This window comes from Astyanax mexicanus, chromosome 3 (assembly GCF_023375975.1).
Source record: "Astyanax mexicanus isolate ESR-SI-001 chromosome 3, AstMex3_surface, whole genome shotgun sequence".
Classification (NCBI taxonomy): domain Eukaryota; kingdom Metazoa; phylum Chordata; class Actinopteri; order Characiformes; family Acestrorhamphidae; genus Astyanax; species Astyanax mexicanus.
In genome coordinates, this window is record NC_064410.1 from 49,374,070 (window position 1) to 49,400,510 (window position 26,441).

At 37.6% G+C, this 26,441-nt stretch overlaps 1 protein-coding gene across 1 annotated transcript in view; it reads left to right on the top strand.

Moving 5' to 3' along the window:
- gatad2b (GATA zinc finger domain containing 2B) overlaps window positions 1-11,321 on the top strand; it is a 57,691-nt gene extending 46,370 nt beyond the window's left edge. The window contains exons 5-11 of the mRNA XM_007259838.4: window positions 891-1,019; window positions 1,409-1,579; window positions 2,759-3,137; window positions 4,105-4,307; window positions 4,417-4,527; window positions 5,363-5,552; window positions 6,357-11,321. Coding sequence (XP_007259900.2) covers window positions 891-1,019; window positions 1,409-1,579; window positions 2,759-3,137; window positions 4,105-4,307; window positions 4,417-4,527; window positions 5,363-5,552; window positions 6,357-6,493 — 1,320 coding nt within the window. The 3' untranslated portion in view covers window positions 6,494-11,321. The remainder of the gene's footprint in view (window positions 1-890; window positions 1,020-1,408; window positions 1,580-2,758; window positions 3,138-4,104; window positions 4,308-4,416; window positions 4,528-5,362; window positions 5,553-6,356) is intronic.
- The last annotated feature ends 15,120 nt before the right edge of the window (window positions 11,322-26,441 follow it).

Sequence of the window (26,441 nt, forward strand, 5' to 3'; positions counted from 1 at the left end):
AAAGCATGCATGTTGTTATTATTATTATTATTATTATTATTATTTTGGTAAAAAAAACAAAATCAAAGAAAGCCCAATTTTTCCTTCTGGCTCAAAACTTAAAAAAAATGGTAATGTAGCAGTAGTTTTATGTGTATAGGTGTATTGTAAACTCCCTCACTTATCTCAAAGTAATGCAATTCCTAGCCTTTATATTGTGTAGTGATTATTGTCCTGCATGTTGCTGGAATATTCATTTATTTAATTGGATTATTGTTCATATATAAGCGGTCAACTATTGATTTACGAAAAGCACATAGCTGAGTTTGTTCAGTTTTGAATTGCAAAGAAAAAAAACAATTTACCGAGCTGGATATCAAGGAGAAAATCCAATGGTCCAAAATTGAGATTTGGCTGCTTGTCAGATAATGATCTTCAGCACTTTTTGTACCCAGCAGAAGCTCGCTGAACGTGCGAGTAGAGCTGCTAAAGAGCAGACACGGGGTAAAATGGGGTAGTCTTGGAGAGTTTTTTGGACGACCAAAAACCACAGCTTTACTGCTTGTGTATCACAGCACAGTGATATGTTTCCCCACTGCTCCAGCATTGAGATTCTTCCTTACTGTTTCTACACATACATGAGCTGACCATAAAGAGTCTCAGGGGCCTTTCTGCTGGACTGCAGTTGGGATGGGTCACTCTGCCTGAGACCTTGCTCTGGATGTGCTGATTTTGCCAAAACAGCTCATGACTAATTTAGAACAATTGCAGAAATGGCCTGCTTATGCTCTCTTGTGACAAGGTTATAAAAACACAGTGATTTACTTCAGGAATCGGATGCTGAACCTCTGGCAGTTTGTGAAATTCATGCTTGTTTGTCTGTCTTTGTCTGTCTTCATCTTCCTCTTCAGGTTCCAGTGGTCCAGAACACCCCCTCCTCTGTTCAACCCTCTCCCATCCACAGCTCACAGGGGTTGACTAAGCTGCCCGTTCGACCGGGCATGCACACATCTGAGCCCCAGAACCTCCGCGCTGCACAGGTGTGTGTGTGTCTACTTTCCATGACTGAAAATACCAAATTTCCATGGCCAGATTTGGAATGTTTTTAGAAAGGTGAATCCAAGACCTGCTAAGAAATCTAATGTGGATTATTTTGTGTATTTGTTTGTTTATTCGTTTGCCTTCCAAGCGTGATAATCTGTCCATTTTCAATTTGAATCCAAGGCTTTTCTTGGATCTGTTAATCTATTCCTCCTCACACAAATCCAGCACCTTTTGTCTGGTGCCGTAGTGTACATCATTCCAGTTTATTCATGATGCTTTTGTTAAATGTGTACAGTACTGGTAGTAAATTACATATCTGCCGACCTCTAGTGGTCGTTCAGTTTACTGAACATCTTTTTTTAATTTGTCTGCGTGTTTGTTCCAGGGCCACACGGTGATCAGGTCCGCTGCCAGTGCCTCCCTGCCCCCGATGATGATGTCCCAGCGGGTGATCGCCCCTAACCCAGCCCAGCTGCAGGGTCAGAGAGTGCCCTCTAAGCCTGGCATGGGCCGATCCTCCACAGGAAGTATGGGCAACGCAGTCAACTACCAGCAGGTATGCTCAGCCCAACATCCCCTCTCTATAACCTACAGGGCAGAGTGCTCCAAACACTGCACTGAAAACATGGTCATGACCTGCTATATCCCCTGTTCACGTCAGTAATTAAACCATTTATTGCCACAGTTCAGAATATACACACTGCTGGTCTACAGACTGGCATCATTGCGATAAGTAATTTCAAATCAGTCTTGTTGTTGCAAAATAGATGTAAATTATAACTGTAAATTATAATTCTTATTGGTGCTAAGAAATTAAACTGTTAGGTTCCTCTGATGTCTAAATACTAGTTTAAAGAGTCATAGCGTAAATGAAACTTATTATTACTGCAAGTCTGAGTGAAAAAAAATTCTCTTTTTGTATGGGATTTGTACAGTCTTTCACATTGAATGCTTATAAGACAAGTTCAGGTCGGTACAAATAAGTTTAATTAAGCTTGTCAATCAGTTCAATAACCTACATTGTTGTGCTGTATCTATTTTTATGTTTAAATGTTTTATGGTGGGTTAAGTGGGCCATGTGAGTTGCAAAAGTTTGGGAACCCCTTCAATAGAAATAAATGCATAGCATATTTGAGTCTGTATTTTAAAGTGGCATTTATTTTTACATTATTGGTGCCTTACAGGCATTCAAAAAGCACCAATTTTTTGTCAAGCAATGAATTTAAAAGCTGTAGAATATAATTTGTGGCACATAACATGAAAATATGGCACAAGTATAATCATACTCTTACAGTATATCATTTATTAGTTAGTTACTTGTTTCAGTAAATCTTGAAGCATTCACTGATATCTTAAAAAAAAGTATCTTCGACATTTACTTCTAGTAGTATTTACAGTCGTTTTTGTGTTGTTTGTTTTAGCATTTCATAAAACAGATTTTTAACCTTATACAATTGTTACAACAGTTCTACTAAAAATGGCTGCATAATAAGTATTAATGACAAGTGATTACAATTTTTCGAACAGTGGTGTATGCAACCCCTGCTCACTTCTGTAATTACACGATTGAGGAGCACTGTGTGCAGCACACATACCTGTACTGTACGCTGCGGTGCAGAGACTCACACTGAGTAGATGATTAATTAAAGCATTAGCAGCCTCATTTATCAGTGATTTACTGAACAAACCACACAAACGCAATCATGCTGAAAAACATTTCCTCTGTGTGCCGCAGGCTGCCAGCCAGCAGGTGGCGGCCTCCCAGCGCTCCAACTCCTCCACGGCCATCTACATGAACTTGGCCCACATGCAGGCGGCGGGGGTGCCAGGTGTCGGGGTGGGTGTGAGCGGGGTGGGGGCGGTCAGCCCCTCCACACTGCCTAGCGGGTCTAGCGTGGCCGCTGTGGGCAGCGTGAGCTCACTGAACGACCAGGCCAGCAGCCAAGCGGCTGCCAAACTGGCCCTACGCAAGCAGCTGGAGAAAACCCTGCTGGAGATCCCACCACCCAAACCCCCCGCCCCCCTGCTCCACTTCCTGCCCTCAGCCGCCAACAGCGAGTTCATCTACATGGTGGGGTTGGAAGAGGTGGTGCAGAGTGTCATCGACAGCCAGGGTGAGACCTAAATACACACACACACACTCTATAATTATATTACTGATATAGTGGAGGAGTGAAAGTGAGCTGTGTTTCAGCTGTCTTAAGCATCGGCCTTAGTCATAATGATATTAAAAGTTTTAATCCTTAGCGTTCAAGGGCTAAAGCACATATTTACCCTCCACCCTCTCCTTCACACCATTCAGCACTATGCTAGCCCACGCAGGCAACAGAAAAATTTTACATGTGCAATTCAAAAAGAGAAAAATGCAATACTTGCCTGGCTTTGTGTATAGAGACCCCAGCACTGGCAGCATCATTTGATATGGGGAGTTGTAGATAGTGATTGGAACTAAGAATTTTTATTAGTGGCCTGTTTATTTTATTAGTTATTTTAGTGGAATTAAACAACATGTAGTCTCCACTTCATGTTATAAAAGTAGTACAAGTTTAGATTGTTTTCAGGTAGCCATTAGCTGAGTTCATACAGTAATACAGAAAAGACAGTTAGTAGGAATGATTGAGGTCAGTGTGAGACCTGGAGGACTACGGAAACTTTCAAAAGACATGCTTGTAAGATTGCTAGAAATACAAATCCATACTGCTAGTTGACATAAGTAGACATTAAGGACAATTTAGCAGAATTCAGGAAGAGGGCACAGGAAAGGATTCATAATGCTTTGGGCTTTTAAATCATATTAAATCACTCCAAATACTTAAAATAGTGGTAAAAATGCATTTAGTTATTCCCTTAAAAAAGTGATTAGAAAATAAACAAATATGTCTTTGGAAAACGGATTTAAACTAAACCATTTGTTGCAGTTGTCTACATCCATAATTATGACAATTGGCAGGTCATCCTCTTCATTAGTAAAACTATTACGTTGTTGGTTGGTTTGTAGTAAAAGTCTTGTTTTTAAGTGAATTCTATTACAGTAAATACAATAGATAGATTTTTTTTAACCACTGTTTGCATTGTTGACAGGTAAAATGAGGGGTTCACTCTCCCGCTTGGAGCCGTTTTTCTGCGCTCAGTGCAGAACAGACTTCACCCCCCACTGGAAGCAGGAGAAAAGCGGACGCATTCTGTGCGAACAGTGTATGACCTCCAATCAGAAGAAGGCCCTGAAGGCCGAGCACACCAACCGGCTGAAGAACGCTTTTGTCAAGGCCCTGCAGCAGGAGCAGGTGAGCTGATTGCTGATATTGATATTAGTATATACTCCACATGACAGAAGACGTGAGATCATTCCTGATTTAATCTGTTTTCTCTCTCTGTGCTGTGTGTGTGTGTTAGGAGATCGAGCAGAGGCTGCAGCAGCAGGCAGCTTTGTCCCCGAGTGCAGCTCAGACTGTGCCCAGCGTCAGCAAGGCTGAGAGTATGATCAGACACCATGCCCTCCGACAGGTACCTCACTGTCCTGCACATAATTAACGGGCACTGTGTATTACATAATAGTGATGCAATGAATATTCATGATGGTCTGCCTAATTAATTTAATTGTCTAATGTTAATTCTATAATATATTCATATAATATAATGTAATATTACGTTATTATTGAAATTACCGATTGTTTTGTATTGCTGTTTAAACATCAGCACATTGTTGAATCAAGACTTACAGTTAACAGTAATAGTATTAATATTATTGTATATGTAGACAATCACAATATATAATTAATTGATTTTTTGCATATCTACTTTAACCTCTGTATGAACAAAAGTATTGGGACATCAAAAATCAAGGAAATTAAAAATATAATATTCTGCTCCGATTGGAGTAACTGTCTCTCCTGTCCAGGAAAAACCTTTTACTTAATTTTTTATAACATTGCAGTGAGGATTTGATTGCATTCAGCAAAAATTATAAGAAAAAGCACCACCAACATCATTCCAGAGAATACAGGCATGGTGCCAGTAGGCTTATGTTTATCTGCTCTAGAGGGACTATACAAGATGTGTGTGCATTTTCACATCTGTGTCAGCAAATTCTGCAGCTCCAAATGTTTGTGGGCATCAGTGTACACTGGCCTCAAGGCTAGTCCAACACATCACTCACAGCCGCTGTTCATTACAAACTTTTTACAGTGAGACGTGTTAGACCTGTTTGTGGAAGCTCTGGGAGCCGTGCACATTCTGATGTTCTCCCTGCTTCTGCAGTTCTGAGAGGAACCCACTGATTGAGGCCTGATTGTAAAATAGCTGTCAGTAATGGCTGTCTCTTAATCTCTGTGTTTGCTAGGCGCCTCAGCCACAGGCTGCCCTGCAGCGAGGTCTGTCCAGCTCAGCGCGGGGCGTGCTCTCTAACTTTGCCCAGGCCTCCCAGCTGTCAGTGGCCAGTGGTCTGTTGGGCATGACCAGCAAGCGCTGCGGAGGGGGCAGCAGCAGTCGGCCGCAGCACGAAAGCCGCCGGCAAATCTACAACATCCCTGGTGAGAGAACTGCCTTAAAGATCTTTAAAGCCCTGTCTTTCTTCCTACATGAATGGGAACTGCTGTTCACAGCACCTCATATTATTGCTGTGAACAAATCCTGAAGATACTTTGTAATTTTTGTGGTTTAAAGCTTTAAAAATACATGCCATAAGCTTTTTAAAGGTTTCGGTCAAGCAGGTGTAATTAGAATACTGAAACATACAATCCCAAAACAGAAAATGCTGAGACAAATATGGAAAAATATTGAAATATTTAACAGTATTCCAGTGCATAAAGTGCAAGCGCACAAGCCTAAGCTGAATGCATGTGATCTCCAATCCTTCAGACGACAATATGATACAACCACATGGCCAAGGGAGGAACACTTGCAAATGGCACATGGAACTTTACTGTGCAAAAAAGAAGCCTTATGTCCAGAAATGGTATTAACTTCTCTAGTCTCAGAGGAATCTAAGATGAACTATCACACCGTAGGAATGTAAATGTGTGGGTATAGAAATTGTCCGCTCTGGGTCAAAGACTAAAAGGACCATTCAGACTGTTATTCCAAAGCCAGCGTCGTCTTTGTATGGGGTTTTGTATTAGTACACTTTAGTGATTGCAGCATCAGTAAAGACTCCTTAAGATGTGTTTAGAGGTGGAATGTTACAAAATAACCTTAAGAACACATCACGGCTTGACCAGTATAAATTATATATATAATAATGAATACTGTAACACAGTGCACTTACCTGTTGTGTGTTAGACCATTTGATCTTGTCTTTCTTTCCTCCTGTTGACCGTACCTTTCTCTCCTCTCAGGACTGAATATTGCCTATTTGAACCCTGGAGCCGTGGGAGGCCACAAGGCATCCAGTCTAGCAGACCGACAGAGGGAGTACCTGCTGGACATGATCCCCCCTCGCTCCATATCTCAGTCCATCACCGGCCAGAAATGAGCTCCAGCAGACCGACGAGCCCCTTCTGGACACCCCTTCACTCCTAAATCCCCCACACACTCTTACACACGCACACACATACATGCACTTCACACACACACAAAAATACACACATACACACACAGAGAAATACACACAGCAACCATCACCCCCGTCGCATGCAGTGCCTGTCCGTGTGCCTACCCAACTAACCCATGAGAACGACTCAGACGCCAGATGATGAACAACAGACTGTCAGTGCATCTCGACTTCAGTTTCCTACTATAGCAAAGCTCTTTATTTCAACTTATTATTGCTGTTGTTATTGCTCTGTCTATTATTATTATTATTACTTCTGTTGCAGGTATTCTTATTATGATTATTAGTATTCTTAGTGACTTGTTTTGTTTTTTTTCTTTTCTTTTTTTCTTGCATATTTTATTTATTTCTTTTGTGAGGGAGGAGGCTAGATGCCAGGGTCACTTGAAAACGGTTGCTCTTCTGTTGTTGTTTTTTTTCTTCCTTCTGAGCTTCCTCCCTTTTGCACCCTGTAAAATGATGAGAGTTAACTCTCTCATGACGAAAGCTCTTCTTTTTCTTTGATTGTTTATTCCCTCACTGAAGCTTACATCTACGGCTAAGCTTTCAGAATGAGAACATTTCGGCTATGCCATCTGGAAAGTCCAGAGTCTTTGTAGCAAATGTATTTAACTACCAGTCCTTTAAGGAAAGAGCCTTGGTGGAGACTGGGTTTCCGACTTTTCTGGTAGACTGATCCTAATGCACTGAGACGCTGATTTGACAGTTTCTTTGCCTTGAGAAGGCCACACAGTATCGTGAGAACACTAGGAGAATCTGCAGACTCGCTGATGGATGATGACACTGATGTTGAAGGATGTTCTGGCCTGTATCTTGTACTGCACACAGGAGGGGGCGGGAGCGTGGTTCTGATGAGGGCGTTGCCACTGAATTTATAGAATCTGCAGCAAATTTTGAAACCCATCCCTGTTTAATCCTGCCATGGATGGTCTTCCCCCAAATCAATGCCTACGCTTTCACCGGACACTGTGGCGCCAATGCTCTGAGAACGGCTTCCCCTTGTGGTGCCACATGATTGGCTGTGTAAGAAGGGATTTAGAATTCCATTATCACCATGAACTTTATTACTCCCCTTTGAGTTTCAGTTCTCCTTTATTTTCTATTTTTATTTGTTACATTTTAGTTTTTTTGTTTTCTCTTTTCCTTTTTGGCGGCGTCTCTTGCTGAAACGGTTGCGTATCTGAAAGGTACTTACCACAGGAGACGATAATCATGGAAAAACTAAAGCAGACGGAAACTATTCAAATATCTATAAGGTTTATGTATAGATTCTTAGCATGAGAGAAGGTTTAAGAGAAGGAGATGCATATATCTATAGTGGCATAGGCAAAGGATCAATCAGCGTGTTAGGGCAATGCACGCGAGGTGCCTCGTTCTCCAGGAGCACTTTTGTTGTTTAGAAGAATGAGGGGGAAAATGGGAAGCGGGGTGGGGCGGGTGGGATAATATGGTTAGAAACAGGACAAGAATGTTACAGCTGCCAGGCTCTTGAAGGTATGGATGGCACCACACTGTCTGAGAGAGACAGAACAGACAGAGACCAGAGAGACAGAGAGAGACCACATTGCATGTTTTCCAGAGAATCTTGTGCTAGAGAAACACTTGTGGTTATCCATGGTCAGTGTTCGCTGCTCTGCCCCCTAGTGGAAGCCTGCAGTAACTTGTGTAGGTAGTACATAAGCAAGTATGTGAACAGTTACGTTCACTACGCAGCACGAATATCTCTAACCATAGACTTGCTGTTTCTGTTAAATCATGATCAAGGATTTGAGCCCAAAATAGTAAAAATGTTGAGAAAAGGACATTTCTGTTACAGTGCAGTGACTCTCTCTCAGTGGACAACCGTCCTGTTACTATATTCCTGTTTCCTTCTTTTTTTTTTTTCAGATGGCAGTTTGGGCAGTATGTAATGTGTTGCGTAAGGTGTAGCAGCAGCAGCAGCAGTGTTTGGTCAGTATGCAGTATTAGCAGTTGGATTGGCTGTAATATATGAATAGGGCCCTGTGATTTCTGCATGTATGTACAGGACAGAAATGAAAAATTAACAATTCTGAAAAAAGAATGAAAGCTGAATTTTGGGGAAAAATTAAACATTTATTTTATAGGGTACTAAATATAGTTAGACAGAAATCCACAATTGTATTTATTTTTTAAGTTTGTTTTTTTAGGGTGGTAGACAGCATTTAAGCCACTTGACTTTGCCCTCACTCTCCTATTAAATTAGCACTTGACACAAATGCTGTATTACAGCAGTATGTATCGATTTTACAGGAAAGTGGGGTCATTAGATTAAAAGTTGTCCGATTCCCAGAATTTTGTAGCCACAGCACTCAAATTTAGGCACTTACCTCAACCATTCCCAACCAGATTGTTTCATTTAGGCATTGGACTCTGAGGTCAGCATGCAGGTCAAGCACAGCATGAGGGCTTTCTGCTGAAGCACTCCCGCTTCACACGTTTCCTGAAAGAGGCAAAACATGTAGAGTCAGTGCACCGGTCAGTGCAGGTGTACTGCTGTGGTTTGGTTTGGACAGAGCGATGCAACTTTTAAACAAATCATGGAAACTACCTTTGGCTTTGATTCGCAGGTGCAATATTAGATAGTAGAAAGTTTACACTTGTGTTTATACTGTCTTTGAATCAGCCCCCTTTTATTAAAATGCTTTTGCGTTTTTTTTCCCCTCCTTCTTTTACCTACCATCATTTTTATGATTCATTTTTTTTTAACTATAATTCTGTTTTTGGTGTGTTTTTTTTTTTTAATACATTCTCTTATTAAAGCAAATGCAGGACGTGTATAGTCAGTCCCCCTCTCTCTCTCTCTCCCCTCTACTCTCTCTGCCAGACTGTAATGGATGCATCCATATACCTTTGATATCTACCAGTTGGACTTATAAAATGAAATGTCATTTTCTAGACTTTTGAAGTATTACACTTCCTTTGATGACTCCTCTACGTTTGGTTTGCAGATTTCATTTCTGATATTTCTTATGGGAAAAAAAAAATCAAGTTAAATCAAACTAAAAAAAAAATGAACTATGAGATGACAAACACAATACTTGCTAGGTCAGAAGTAATAATGACTTATTGTACATACGCTTTTTTTCTTTTCTTTTTTTTTTTTGGTCCCTTGAATTTAAAAAATGAAATGAAATTAAAATGGTTGTAAATTGTGTAGAAAAGCAAACAAAAAGCCATGAATATTGTGAAGCTTGTCATTTTGTTTTGTGATCACTGTGTATTATTGTGTAACAAATGTGCAAAATGTACGGGATTATACTTCTCTTGTTTTTTGTGAATGAGCTCTTTTTCGATGCATTTTTCTCCCTGGCTGTATGTTTTTGTAGTATGTAGTATTTGCAAAAGGAAAGAAGAAAAAGATTTTGTCCTGGTGGAGCGTTTGATCCATTCTGCAGTCTTTGGGCTGGGACTTTAATGGGATATTCTTGTATATGTCACTTTTTGTGTGTGTTGCTGATTTTTATTTGATTCTTTTGTCGATAACATTGAAGTTAAACCAATGTTCAGTGAAATACATTGATTTCTCCAGATGTCCCACGTGGACTGTCCGCCTCACAAGGCTCAGAGTGGATCAGACATTTGACAGTATTACCCCACACCTGACCAAATCCAAAGCACTCACCTGTAGAGGCGAAATCCGGCGATGCGCACATTTACCTACCTTCAGTTGTTCAGTTTGAGTTGAATTACAGGGTGTCATTGACCCTTTTGGGAGACTATGTCAATTCTCATTTTCTATTTACTCATGATTATATAAAGCTTTCTTCAGTAGACTTAAGTATGCCTCTTATTCATGTTTTCCCCTAGTGGGGAACTTTTGCAATGCTCTTATTTTGTTTTCCATGGAGAGTTGTATACATTGTATACGTCCATGTTTTATGGAGAACTTGTTTTTTTTTTTTTTTTTACTGTTCTGATGCGTACTGCTTTCAGTTTAGTAAAATCTTAAGATTAAAAAAGTGGGACTATTTTGCACACTTTTTAAGTATTGAATATAAAGATTGTGACATTTCTTAGATATTCGTTCACATTTCATTGTCATGGAGTAACTGTCCATAATTCTCTGATTGGACAATCAGCTTTTCTGGAGACAAGCGTTTTAGCACTGGGGTTTATGTCTCTCCACCACGTGATGTCACTCTAGTTTTAAAATTCTTTATTTTATATTTTTTGTCCTTGTTCTTTTACTGCTAAGACTTTTTGTTTTTCCTGATTTCTTGTTAATTGTTGCAAAATACAGGTCATTTTTGTTGAAGTGGGAGATGGGCTTGGATCATATTTTCTTTGATTTTAAATTTTTTTCAACTTTTGAATCTTTTGTAAACAGGACTTGGCTGCAATCCACCAGTTTGAATATTCAAAACACTTGGCAATATGTAAATCTTTTTTGTTAAAAGAAAAAAAAAATGTGATTAAGTTTTAAAAAGAACAACTGGGCTTGGGATTGGCTTAAAATGGTAATGAATTTGAAGCAAAGCTAAAAATGTGTTTTTTGTCAAGTTCTTTTTTTTTCATTTTTTTTTCATTTGGAACATTTAATCCAGACCTTTTGCACATCCTTGATATTTAACTGTCAAAAAAATGGAGATGAAAAAAACGCTGTTTGATTACTGCCGGTTGATTAACAACAATTATGCATTGACTGAAAAAAATAAGCTAATTTTGGAGGAAATAACTTTGTAATATTTATCTCTTGCAAGCTATGTTTAATAAAGGATGGAACAGTTTACGTCTGGGAGTGAGTGGCTTCTGTTTCTGTAACAGTACACAGGCATGCCAGATGTAAAGAGACATGAGAGTAGCATCATGTCCTGTTATTTTTGCCATGTTTTCTTGGAAGCTTAAAACACTGCACTGTGTGGGATTTGCATATGGGTCCTCCTGCACTAAACATGGACGTGATTTCTGCAGGAGTCTCTTTCTGTTCACAAGGATGGCTGCAATCATGAACACCCACTGCACTGTCCACTGTCGGAGGTAATGCCTTATATAACACGTTCCTGGTACACATGACATCCTGAACAGAACAATGTTAAATGCCTTAACAACTTCAGAAATTAAATGACCCATCCATCTGACACCCGTTACAAAACATAATTTCACATCTACAGAAAGAATTAAGAGGCCACTTTTGTTTTTTAATCAGTTTCTCTGATTTTGCTATTTATAGGTTTATTTTTGAGTAAAATGAACATTGTTGTTTTATTCTATAAACTACAGACAACATTTCTCCCAAATTCCCAATAAAAATATTGTCATTTAGAGCATTAATTTGCAGAAAATGAGAAATGGCTGAAATAACAAAAAAAGACAAGTTCATATTCATAAAGTAGAGTTCAGAAATCAATATTTAGTGGAATAACCCTGGTTTTTAATCACAGTTTTCATGCATCTTGGCATGTTCTCCTCCACCAGTCTTACACACTGCTTTTGAATAACTTTATGCCACTCCTGGTGCAAAAAAGTCAAGCAGTTCAGCTTGGTTTGATGGATTGTGATCATCCATCCTCCTCTTGATTATATTCCAGAGGTTTTCAATTTGGTAAAATCAAAGCAACATAATTTTTAGATGGTCTCTTATTTCTTTCCAGGGCTGTATTTTGCTCGCAGGTGTTAAAAAGTGTTTTGCCCAATCCTTTGTGTCTAAAATGAATAGAGAAAGTGTATATATCATATACATAAACTTTTTTTTTTTGATATTTAAAATACATGTATCTATTTATATGAATATTAAGTGCTGAGTATAGACATCGAGAAGTTTCTGGAAATGCCCAGTATTGTCAAGGATCTTTGTATTGGTCCTGATCTTTGAAGAACGAGGTAAAATAATAATAATAAAGTATGTAGTGAAACAGATACAGGATGAAATTCTGTAATTACAGAACTACTAGAAGCTCCTGTTTGATCAGTGGAGCTGATGAAATGGACAGGGAGTGTAGAAACAAGCAGGGGGTGTTAATGAAGTGGCCTGTTGATGTATTTTATATTACACTGCGTCAAATAAAGTGGTGAGAATTGGATTTCCGTCCTTCTCTTCACTACAAGCACAGAAATCCTGCAAATCCCCCCAGAACCACAGTTCTAACGTCACACACTTTCAGTGTTGTGATTTACAGAGACGTTCAAGGTCAGAAGAATGGAGAGAGGGATAATGGAGATTAAGCTGTCAGCTTCTCTCAGGGGTAATTGACCTTTCTTCCAGTGTGATGCTGTACTGTTGCAGTTCTGTATCTTCTCTACTCTGCTTTAAAACAGCATTTCGTTCACACGCAGGTGCAGGTGTGCAGGGAAAGCTACCAATATTCCATTTAGTCTTAAGCCTTAATGTCTTGGGAAATCTACATTCACTGCTCACCCTGGATGACTCTGCAGGACACTGTGTGAAGCGGCTGCATGCAGGACTGGGTTATTTGCATTGTGTGCTTCTATTTTCTCCTCGTTCCTCAGAGATCTGACCTGTTCAGTACTGCTGTGTGCTCCTCACTGGAACACTGCCACAGAAGCCCAGTTATCAGAGTCAGTGTTTCTCTGCTGGTAATTATGTTTATATATAATATTAGGTTATATTGTGTCTAACAGTGCATGTTCTGTATGATATGTGCTGAAGTGTACATCTCCTGCTTGCTTCACTGCAGGACTCTGCAGAAAGGAGACTGTTAAATTCTTCTGATATGATCATCTCTTTGTTTAAGCAGAGGGGGGGAGGGAGGTTTATCTGCCACTGCTGATTCCAGGTCTGTGCTCAGTTAAAGTTAAACGTTTACACATTAAAAGGAAGTTAGAAGTTACATTAAAGTTACCGTCTGCAATTATCGACATTATTAACATATCCTCTCCCAAAAAACGTTTATCTAAAATTCATAAATCAATACCAAAACCAGACCCAAAAATAACACTCCCAAATAAACAATGGGAAGAAGATCTATCCATCACCCTGGTTCTGATTTCTGGATACAGATACATAAACATAACTTTACCATGATCACAAGAGCTAATCTACAGCTTATACAATATAAAGCCACCCACAGAACTCTACACATACTCTACTACACCGGACACAAGATGTTTAAAATGGGTTTACCAATTCTGAAAACTGTTACACTGCACCCAGAACACCACAGATAACTACATCCACATCATGTGGCACTGCACACCCGTACAACACCATGACTATCACCATCCCTCTATCCCCAGAATTATGTTTACTAGGAGACACAAAAGCAACGCAAAAGCAAAGAAATACATATCAAAGTAACATTTGGTCTTATTTAGGAATTTATATATAAATATATATATATATATATATATATATATATATATATATATTTTCCTTTAATTATTTATTTTTACTTTTTACTTCTTTCCCATTAATTACTAAATGACTCTCTACCAACATTTAATCTTCTTTTCTATCCTTACCTATTTCTGTTAAATCCCCCCTTCCCATTATCTTTCTAATTATCATTTTTTCTTTCTTTTGTTGTCTCTTTCTTTTTCTTTTTTCTTGTTTGCTTATGTGCCTACCCTTCCTTAATGAATAACTTATCAAAAAAAATCTTAAGAAAAGGGGGATGGTGACCAAAAAAATAATAATAATAATAAAATAATTCATTATGGGCATGAATATCATAGCAGTATACGGACTTCAGTAAGGGGTGTCTGAGAAGTTTTATACCGAGTTAAAATTAGGCAACTAAAAACTAATATTTGGTCTAATGTACCTTGACAAGGCACACTCACAGGCCAAAAATCATGGAATAGCAGTAAGAAAATTCATTACAAAGGGTAATTTTAATGAGATACCTGTTAAGTTTTGAGGTGTTATTCTCTGAGTGAGGCTGAACACTCATGGCAAGGGAACACAAATAATCAGAATCTGAGGTGATAAATGGGAAATTCTGTTTCTGAAGTGCAGGTATTAAACATCTCTCAATCCACAGTGCCACATGTGAACCGAGAACACTTCATTAAAGACTTCATGAAAATTATAGTCAGAAGTTGGTAGTCACAATCATCACTGTGCTGTCCACTGTGTGTGGTAATAGTGATCATGGCTGGTGGGTCTGGCTAGAATTGTCGGTGTGATCAGATAAACAACTCTGACAGAAATCACATCCACCTTCAACACAGGAGGAGCAGCAGACATATTCCACAAGTCAGTACCTCATGTTTTAGCTTCCATTGGACTCAGCAAAGAGAACATGATAATAGTTCTTGTCCCATCACTTTTGATTATGTCAGAGTAGGTAGCCATCAACAAACGTCTGGAAGAACGTTAAGAAGTGTTCGGACATTTAAACTGGTAGAGTTTAATTTAATGATGATTGGTTATCATCTGATGCCCAATCAAAACCTTAAGTCTAATCCAGTCCCTCTCATCTGACAATAATACTTAAGCTGTAAAGAAAAAAAAACATATATAACAAAAACTATTTTACTCACTCTTGTGTTGGAACGCTGTGGAGTGATGAAATGAACAGCGATTAATCCTGTGAGTGACTGGCGGCGTGTTCAGGGAAGGGGTCCTGCCGTGCACCAGTGATTCCGGTAGGCTTTGGCCTTGCAACTCTCACCTGAGGAAGAAGCAAAAAAAATAAATGAATAATTGAATGATCACCTTGGAAAAGATTTGGATTTGAAAGGATTTGATATTCTTTAGCCTAAAAAGCTTAAGTGAGGTCTAATACTGATTTTAGAAGATTAGTTCTGGACCCCAAATCCTACTCCACTGTCACCCAGAGGTACTGGATGGATCTTCATCTCTCTAGAGCTTTATGGTGGTGGGACTTTAAATTCTAGGCTGTGTGTGTGTATAAGTTCTCAATATTGATTCAAAACAAATATTAATGTAACAAATGGCATTAAGATATTTAAATGTTTTGTTCTAAAAATCATGCCAGAGTTTGTAACATTACATGTAACCTTACATGTTTTAGGAATGTTTTTTTTTTAAATATCTTTATTACATTTTCAAAATGACAGAAGAAATTGGAGCAGTATTTTATAAAAACAAAAATTGAATAGTTAAATTGGAACAGACTAGCAGATACAAAACACACATTTTTAAAAGGAGCAAGTTTTATTTTAAGCACTAATGAGTGCATGCTTACAAGTGTTTTAACCCTGGAACACGAACGTTAAAATTAGAAAACACCATCACTAACGTTGGGTATACACTGTATGGCAAGTTTTGAAACCCTTCTTTAATTTTACAACATACATCACATAAAAAAAATAAATAAACATAAAATAACTAAAGCAGCAAAATATTGAAAACTCAGGTAATTCTTAACAGGTAATGTCCCAACAAAATAAACAATGCTGCTGGAAACTTGGTCTGGAACATGTGAGCACCTGATTTAGACACACAACCATTACATCAGGTAAATTGCACCCATTAAATATCTTACTCTCTATCACTAACGTCGGATAAAAATCACCCGATACCTCTTAAAAAAACATAGATGGGAGGAGGGAATCAACCATAACATTAATGACATCAATGAGCCCTGAAGCTTTCCAAAGTCTCATGTAACTAAGACACCAGCAACACAATGAAAATCACATGTACATAGTGTGGGTGAAAAACACCCAACGTTAGCTTTCTAGGGTTAAGGACATTTCTACATCTTTTAAAATGTTTCGGACACATCAGTCACCATAGGTCTTAGGTTGAACTCTGGAGTAAAAGCAGTGAGTAAAAATGTACAAAAATATGTATTGGTGTAGTCACTCCCTTAGTCACATAAAAAAAAGAACTGTTTTGGAATGACTGACCTCATGCAGTCCAAGCTGTCCCACTTGTCCAGAACACGTGGCCTAATCCTGATCCCTAGGCACCCATTTAACACTGATTGGCTTCGCTGTCAGCTCTGATTGTGTCTGGCCATAATAATGCCTGATGTTTCCCTCAGCGTCACTGCTGGCCATGTCCTGCCAACACAAACAGGCCTCTGTCTATAGAGGGTTGAGCAGAGCTCGTTTGGAGGTTTGGAGACAGTAATTAGTTGATTCAGGTGTGTAAGGACTTGTCTTTAAATGTGACAGGAAAAGCAGTTGCAGTATCTCTTGTAGAGATGAACTCTGAATATTGACAAGCATATTGTTGCTTTCTTGCAAAAAACTTATTTTATTTATGATAATTGAATCTGACACTTTGTGTCAGAATATGATGATGAATGGACCAATGAAATGCTGGATTTATAAGAGTAATATAATTTTTTTTACACTAGCCCTGTATAGATTCTAACTGTTTAAAAATCGTATTAAATTTTTTCTTATATTTGTTGTATATATTGCATCTAAAACCTTCTATACAGATCTGAGAAAGTTCTTTAGATCTGAGCAGGATGACCCATGAACATTAACAATCAAGATAAAACCAAACCAATGTTTGAAATTTAAAGACAGACTTTTTTTTTCTTATAAAGCTGCATTTTTCTTTCATTTGGTTCGTAATATTGCTTCCATTTCTCAATAATCTTAAAAGATAAAATGTCCATATGACAAAATATATTAAAAATCAAATTAAATGTGAAATTATCAAATTAAAAATGAAAATTTTAATGTGGTGTCCTCTTTGACTGTAGAAGGATTTTGTGGACCATAATTTATCTGCATTTACTGTCTAAATGAAAGTGCTATGTTTTTTATATTGATTTTGGCTAAATAAGAAGCAAAATAAAGAATTGTAAAATAATAAAATATGCTGGATTATAAATCACTTTTTAATAACAGTCAGAAGCTGATTTTAGCTGTGGGTTCATCCTAACCAATCAAAACAGTCAAATCTAAATGCCAAAAAGGCCAACCTTAACCATCTTTCCAGGAACTCCATCAGGGCTTTGTGTGTGTTGCGCCATGGTTTTGGCAGGTAGTCCAGAGTGTTTTTCAGTATTTATTTCCTCCCACCTCTTCCACTGTGTCCTGATTGCATAACTGGCTACATTTCTCAATAGGGAGAGTGCTGCAGAGGGGGGACTGTGGAGGCGTTTTTGTCTCGCTGAGGGGAGTGGAGTGCTCTGTTCTCTGGCCTTCAGGGCAAGAGGCCTTAAAACTACAGCTGGAGGGACCAAACCACCGTGCACCCCTCCATCCACCCCCTCCGCATGTGGATTCTATAGAAAGGCAGGGGTTGTGTAATCAGGCATTGTGTAATACGGATGATAAATGAACTTTGGCAAGACTTTGTATTATACTGTTCATTCAAGTGCAGCACTTTTTGGATGGGTAAAAAGTAGTTTGAAAAAACATCACATCCTTAGAAATATGAGAAATAAATCCAGTTGATATTTCCATTACATGTTTTACTTTTAAAAGGGTTAAAGGTTAGCCCCAATTGCCTCCTAAGTAGTTACCTACACTGTGCCAAACTTGCATAAACATGATTTTAGAGTTAGCAAATCCAACGGTTTTCAAATTACACTATAAAAAGAAGCAGTTCATTAATGGCATGAGTATCATATAATATTACTGTAGAATTTTAGAGTAATGGGACACCAACCTAAAAAAAGGTGTCCTTTCAGTTTAGCATAAACCAGAGTTTAGCAAATTAAATGGTTATTAAATGACATCACTAAATCATTAAAGAACCCTTTCAGTACTGTTACGGACATCCCATGTGATATTACTGTAGCATTTTGTAGTAACTGGATGCCAATTTTAGAACAAATGTCTACTTGGTTGTGTACAGACCAGATTTTGGGAGCCTATAAAACAAGAAAATGATCTCCTTATGGAATAATGATAAGGCAAACATGTTCATTCAGTTGTGCATAAATCCTAATAGACAAGAATATTAAGAGATTATCAAACGAGACCATGGGAGTCTTTAACACACTTGCTAAATTATTTATTATACATGTTTTAAGTAATATAAATGTAAGAATTTGGAGCAATGGGATGGCAAAGTTAGGAAAGGTGCCTATTTGTTATAGAAATAGACCTGTTTTTTTTGTCATAAAAAACATGACAATCAAAAGTATATCAAATGACACGATTAATGTGTTGTATCCTTTTCAAAGTTTGAATGATATTCTTTAGTTTCTTCACTGGTGTCATTTGATAAACCTTGGATTTTTATGCTTTTTGGACTCAAAAATCGGCATTTCCAAAATGTTACAATGTTCTACAAATAGGTGTTTGTCTTTCTGGTGTGTAGTTGTTGATTCGAACATGTTAAATTATAGTTATTTATCTGTAAAATTCGTTTTTGTTCCATTTTTATTCTCTGCAGGAGAAACGCAAACAGCTTCTCCCCCAGCTCAGCATGGCACGCAGCTACAGTAAAACACTGTTCAGTAGGCACCAGTTTTAGTCACAAACCTGCGTTCTGAAGAAGAATCCAGTGTCTGAGGAGAACTCTGTGTCTCTGAGTTTCCCAGTGCTGTTTTTACACCAGCTCACAGCGTGGTATCAACACGTGGGTTTCTGAAAAATGTTTGATTCGAATTTGCACTCGGCTTGTGAACCGATTCACTCAGTGAGTCGACTCTACACACAACTCACAGTATAAGTTCCTCAAAGCGTCCAGAAACCACACGAATCACATGATAATTCATGAAATCATCTTAAACGTCACAGCTTTTAAATATCTTATTTTTTCTATTTCTTTTGATTTTTAGAGATTGCGTGAATCAAAACACCAAAGAATGATTCGGTTCTTTTACTTGACCTTCGACTCCAAACGTGAGCGCCCGTGGGGGCGGGGCTGATGAGGTCACTGACATTTTTTTCTGTTTTTTTTTTTTTCTAGAAAATTTCATAAACCTGTTATGTATGTTCTTACTTAAAATGAAGAAAAATGTATCACATTGGCAATATTTTCTGTATTTTTCTTTTATTATTAATAAAAATAAACTTTTTCCCATTACTTTCTGCTGTGTTTTTGCAGTGGTATTATCTCACTAATTTAGATCATTCTTTAAATCACCTAACAGCACCTGATAGCATCTTCATACCTATTATACCATTTGTTTTTGGAGCTGCTACTCCCACAATGTTTTAAGATACCCTTGGTTCCAACTCTGACATCTCCGTCCTGATCTGATTTGCTTGGATACAACTTTTGGATAAGTGCTAATGTTTTGGCACCACTTAATTTAACCAGAGGTTTGTATACACAGCTCTTTCAGCCACCCAAATTTATCTGAGTTTATCATCTGTTACGTTTATAATCAATCTCATAGCATAAGATCTAACAATTAATGCTTAAAAGTTTTATCACCTAAATAAAGTTACATTTTTTGCAATTTTAAGTATTTGTTTAAAGTAATCAGAAAAATCAGCAGCTACAATTTTCACCAACCACACAACAGTTTCTGCTCTTGTTTAAAACGCTATAAAAACAGTTAATATACTGTAGTTGCAAAGCGAAAACAAACAGGCCTGATCTAGGCTTTAACTTCACAACAGAACACAACTTAATCATCCAAAATCATTTTACAATTGACTTTTTTCACTGTGTGACTCACTCTTTTAGTGGGACATGAAAATGACACTTGAGTCAAACATCCTGTTAAACTGAACAGACACTGTAACTGTGGAAGTGGATGTGAATATTTTCAATTACGAAGTAAAAAAATGATGATTCAAAAGCAGAGTGGTCTCCAAGAAATCACAGTGATGTGCAGGTGATAGTTATATCTTGATGGTCAAGACTGGGAGAGTGCAATTAAATCCATATTAAATTTATGTCATATTGAGTGTATTGGTTCTAGTGTGGAAAATTGGTTAAATACTAAAGTTTGAGTTCCAAAAACAATATAAATATGGTGCACACTGATTGAGCTCTATCATTTTCGTACCATGGGTCTTCACACTGATTTTCAGTAATGGCTTCCTCTGACTGGGTCCATTAGTTATGTGGAAGGGTGTCTGGAGAGAGCACAGGTCGGAGGCTGTCACTGCTCTGGAATTTAGCCTGTAATGATGGATTGCTCTCTGTCATCAGGCCAGCAGCAGAGCCTCCAACAAGGCAAGACCTGACACTGTTCACCTGTCTGCTTACTGACCTTTACTGTCTACTACCCTGCAACATCATACTCATACTGGTTCACTTCTTCAAATAAATATATATGGCTATAATTCAGAGATAAGATAAGATAAGACTTTATTGTCCATTAAATTTACATTAAATGGAACATTGTCTTTGGCAGTCTGGCAGACAAATATACAGTACTGTGCAAAAGTTTTAGGCACCAAAGCAAATTACACTAATCCATTTATCTCAGCAATATGAGTGTTTTTACCTGAGAAAAGCACCACATATGATTTGATCAGATGCAAATAAACATACATACAGTAAAATGTAACAAATAATTCTCATTTTTAATTATATCCTGTGAGCCGAGCTAAAGCACAAAGTGTAGTTCCAGATTTCTCCTGGATGCCCTCAGCCAGCATGTGTATATGTTCAGTTCCATCAGCAGCTCACCTGATTTAACATCAGTAAGATTTGATTTACCAAACCAGGTGTTGATATGATGAGAACTAGAAATTACTCTATTAAACTCAGATGAAGAGAGATTAGGATATGTTTTAAGGAAAACAGGGCTGTAAAAGCACTGATTTTTGTAAAATCGCTGTTTGTATTTATTGTAATGCTAGTGTTTTACTGAGCTAATAAACACTTACTGCCCAGATAAGACACTTATTCTTTATTGAAATCCCCACAGGAGCCTAAAACATTTGCACAATACTGTATGAAATTATGTAAACACACAAACAAATCAATAATAAATACAAAAGATAAAAAATACATAATGATCATGTAAGAAAATAGTGTATTACATCCTTATTCAGAATATTCACAGCAGATAGAACAAATGGCTTTTTGCAGCACTTCTTCTTAGCTAGTGAAACCTTTAGTCTTCTGCCTGATGGCAGCAAATGAAATGATGAGTAAAGGGGATGAGTGGGATCACTCTAGACCTTTTTTTTTTTTGTTGTTATGGATCGGCTGTATAGATTCTGTAGTGACAACTGTTTTGGCTTCAGTGATCTTACTGCCTTGATTAACCACTTGGACCAGCTTGTTCTTATATTTAACTGATATGTTAAATGTATCAAAAACTCCAATGTAATGTAAAAACTCCATACCAAACACAATGTTAAAAATGACCTAAAACCATGATCAGAGAACTCCTTAACTAAAGAAAAAAAAAGCCTCTGCCTCACATTTTTAACAATGTGATCAACATTAATCTGAAAAGTGAGTCTATTGTCAATGAATGTCCCTAAATCTAAAAAATGTTCTGCTTGTTCAACTTCCTGTTCTTTCATGATTGGTTTGAACACAGGAGGCACTTCACTATTACTACTATGTGAATATGTAGTGAGTTGTGAATTGACTTGGTCTGGATTGTTGGTTGACAGTCCTGCTCCTCCTTTAAATATGGTATTGCTATCACCACTGGAGGGCAGCCTTAAACAATATTGGTTCCCCATTTTTAAATCTTGCAGTGGACATGCTGTCCAGTTGAGACTTCGTACAGTGTGTCTGTGGATGATTTGTAGTAATATTTACTTATTGATTAGTTCCTGAGTTGATTTTCTTAATGATCATCATTATTTATATCCCTTTTATTCAATCAAAAGTCACATCATCCATTCCATAATAATCCCTGAACATCTCAGGGACAACTATCTATAATATATGCTGATAAAGCCCTAAATGTATCCCATAATTTACTGTTTTGTCAGTAGATAATGTGACAGTACTTTATCTGAAGCCATAGACAGCTATGCCCAAAGTTGGCCCAAAGTAATCAGTCTATGGAGTCTATAGAGCAGATGGTGTCCTTTATCTTCCTGCTCATCCCCATGGTCCATCCTGAAAATAGCTAGGAGCTGTTTAAGTAGCTCTAGCAAATGTATGTAGCTAAACATATTAACCTGAGTTAACATTTATTTTTTAAACATTAAAAAATGCTAAAAAAAAATGCTGTGGGTAAGTAATATCAATATCTAATAGCCTTTACACTGCACAAAAACTAATGAGCATAATTGTGGGCAGTTCGTTTTTTAAAGATATATCAATTTAAGAAAATGCAATAAATTCAAATACATGAGAAATAGAAAGAAGAATCTTCTGACTGATCTGCTCAAATAAAACACAAATATTTAAAAACTACATTTAAACAGTGTAAGCAGTGTAATGGAAACCACAAACAGAGTAAAATAAAAGTAAAAGTGTGATCAATTGTTTTTTTCTGCCTGTAACACAAAAACAGTTGAAAATATTTTTGGTATCCCAATATAATATAAAGTAAGCATGTTTCTGATTGTTTTATGCCTTTTTCTTCTCATAATTATGTCATATGTGAGCATTCTTTTACATTTTGGTGGATCATGCCCACAGTTACCCCTAGTAAAAACTTCATCCTTCATACATTAATCTCTAGTGAAGCCCTCACTCTGGTACATGTAACTGAGAGGATTTGTAAAGTAAGAATACCTAAGAAAGGGTCATGGTTTTCTCATTTGTTGAATACAATCAGAGGTAGGTCTTTCTGGAAGCTCATATGGTAAACTCATTTGGGTTATTTGTAGTTCCTTAATTCCACACTTCTCTCTCTCGAACTGGAAAAAAAGAAAAAGAAAAAAAAAGAAACTCCCACACAGGAAATCAGGAAATGCAGAATCCTATTCCTGGTTGCACTTATGTCTGTTTTTGTTGCATTAAATTCAGCTAGGTTGCATAAGACTGTTTGGATGTTGCTTTTAGTCAGAAGCTTATGGTAGTGAAGAGGTTCAGGAGGGCCTCGGGGTTGAATGGGACTTTAAGTATGGGTTTTAGGGTCTAGGGATTCAGCATCTGCCCAGGAGACTTTTAAGAGGTTTGCTATTGATTTCTTTTCAGTTCAATTAAAAATGCTCCTTTTCGTGCAAAAGACCAGGTACTTAGTGTTCACCACTGCTGCTCTACTAGGAACTCCTTTAAATAATGAGATTAAAATGTACATTTATCATACAATTTAAGCATTATGCTTTCATTAAATTGTGTAGTAATAGAATTAGTAGGTTGCTGAAAGCTTCTCTTCCCCGTCATAAATTTTCTGTAGGCTAAGAATATCGTTGATTTAGGAAAGAAGCATCCATCCAAAGGATGATTAGAGCTTTTGTAAAGTTTAACAGTTATATAGTTACACTGCTCATTAATAATGTTTCCATGCGTCTGAAGATGTCCTGTCATCATCTGACACCAAGACTTCAGCAGCAGATTCAAAAAGTCTTGTAAGTTGTGAGATGGGGCCTCCATGGATCACATCATCAGTGAGCCTTAGGCAACCATGACCCTGAAAATGGTTCACCATTCTTTTTTCTTTCTTTCAGCCCTTTTAGGCTTTTGGTAGGTACTAATCACTGCATTCCAGGAACACCTCACGACACCTGCCTAATGTTTTGGAGATCTTCTGACCCTGTCATATATATAGCCTTCACAATTTAGCTCTTGTTAAAGAGGCTTAGATCCCTGTGTCTGACCATTATATCAGTATATCAAGAACTTTAGTGTTATGGCTGATTAGGGTAAAGTAAAGGAGAACTCCAGTGTAAAATGGACTTTTGGTGTAGTAAAACATGATAAAAAAGTACTTACCTATGATGAAAAGCACACCTCCGTTCTTCCACAGCGTTCAGAGATCCAGAAATTCTAACAGTTGGTCCGAACACCCTTTAGACTGGGTGACATGGGGCATAATTTCCAGATCATAGTAAGGAGGTGTGAAGCTACTTTGAGCCTGGATAAAAAACGATTTATCTGGGAAAATTATGCCCCGTGTCACACAGTCTGAAGGGTGTTTGGACGAACTGTTAAAATGTCTGGGTCTTGGAATGCTGTGGAAGAACGGGGGCGTGCTATTCATTAAAGGTAAGTACTTTATATCATGTTTTACTAAACCAAAATTCCATTTTAGTTCTCCTTTATTCCCTCTTAAACAGTTGCAGCAGTCATATCCTTGCTAATGGAGATCTGTCTTCTACTAGACTTTAGCTTCAACCCTAATCATTCATACCTGATCCATCTAATTACTGCCTTCATTGATTAACTGCGACCTCAAGTGACCTCAAACCTCAGGATATTAAAATCAATTATTTAGAGACGTAGGTTTGTGGAGACTCTCCAGACTCCAGACTCTCCTGAGGCTTAGGTGTGTTTAAACACCTTTCTGACACTGCTGGAGAATACTGAGAATAGTCCACCAACAGCATCCTGTGTGCAGCATTGTGTGCCCACTGATTGAAGTAAAAAACAAACTGAACAGTAACAGATAAGCTTCTGTCTCTAGGTAGAAGTGTCTAATACAATTAAGGACAGTAAATGTTTAAAAACTCCAGCAGCACAGCGGTGTCTGATCGTCTCATACCAGCACAACACACACTACTAACACACCACCATAATGTGTCACTGCAGTGGTGAGAATAATGACCCACCACCCAAATAAAAGCTTCTTCTGGAAATCTGGAAATCTGTGTACTAGTAAACTTGAGCTTTAATCCTAATAATTCCTATCTGATAAATCTAATTACTGCTTTCAGTAATTACCTGCCCTCAAGTGACTGGTTAGCAGAATGAGGTGTGTTGAATTTGGGTTTGAGGTGAAAACCTCAGGAGATATTAAACTCCAGGAGTTGGAAGCCTGGGCTTGTGGATACTCTCCAGATCCAGAAGCTGCCTGAGGCTTAGGTGTGTTGGGGTCAGCTTCTTATAGAGGTCACCTGACATTAACGAACTTTACTCTGGTGCTGGCCTAGACTATTCCATGAAGAATGTTTCCCCAGGTTAGACGTTAGCTATGTTCCAAAGCCTGGTACGGTGGATCATCTGTAGGACTGATAGCCTGATCACATGAATGGAACAGTCTAAAAAGGATGATCGGTGATTTCCTCAGCTTTATCCAAATTGTGTCGCAAACTTGCTTCAGTACTATCCATAAATTGTCCTGAAACATTATTTTTTGGAATGTGTTGCAGTCTTAAAATGCAGAAATAAATATATATTTAAAAAAAGAATTGAAGTTGAGCAGACAAAACACCAAATATCATAGTATAAATGTCAAGATAAAGTGATAAATGCTGCAATGTAAAACATCATGTAATGTAAAAATAAGTAAGAAAAATAAAAATACATTGTTAAAAGTTGCAGTATTATTGGAGAAGTGTTTACACTTTTTAAACTTTTAGTCTGATAAGACTATTTTCTAATATTAGATTAAATGGTAGGCACTCCAAATTGAAGGTTATTACTGAAAATGTAAAACTGATTAAATGATCTCTTAAAGAAAGCTGAGTGAAGGTTAGTGGAGGCCCTGCAATGTAATAATGAACTTGAAAGTTGTTTGAAAGCTGTTTTTAAAATAGTGTGGCGAGAGGTTACGTGTTAAAGAGATATAAAAAGGAGCACATTTGATAGTGATTCATTTTATACTTTAATATTGAGCTCTAAGTGAACTAAAGCTTGTGTGAAAAGTTGCTGAAATTGACATACCATGCATTTCACATTAAATAAAATCCCTTATTTTTTCTTTATCAGATACAAAATACTGGTGTCCCCAGCAAATAAGCCAAAAAAACTTTATTATTTTGCCACGTAAAAATAATTAACAAACAATCCCTCGGAAACTTTACAGATCCTAGTATTTATCCTTGAGGAACACCACAATATATTTTAAATATCAAAGTAAAGTTTTATTTTTGTTCACATATTAATTCTCTTTTGATTTAATTTCCTGTTTGTTTCTTTTGTTTTATTATTTTCTACAGATATCAGTGGGTTAGGTTTTACTTTCCCAGAAGCAGGATACTCCCCTGCTTTCATGCTTTGTGTAGTGTTGTTGAGGATACCGAA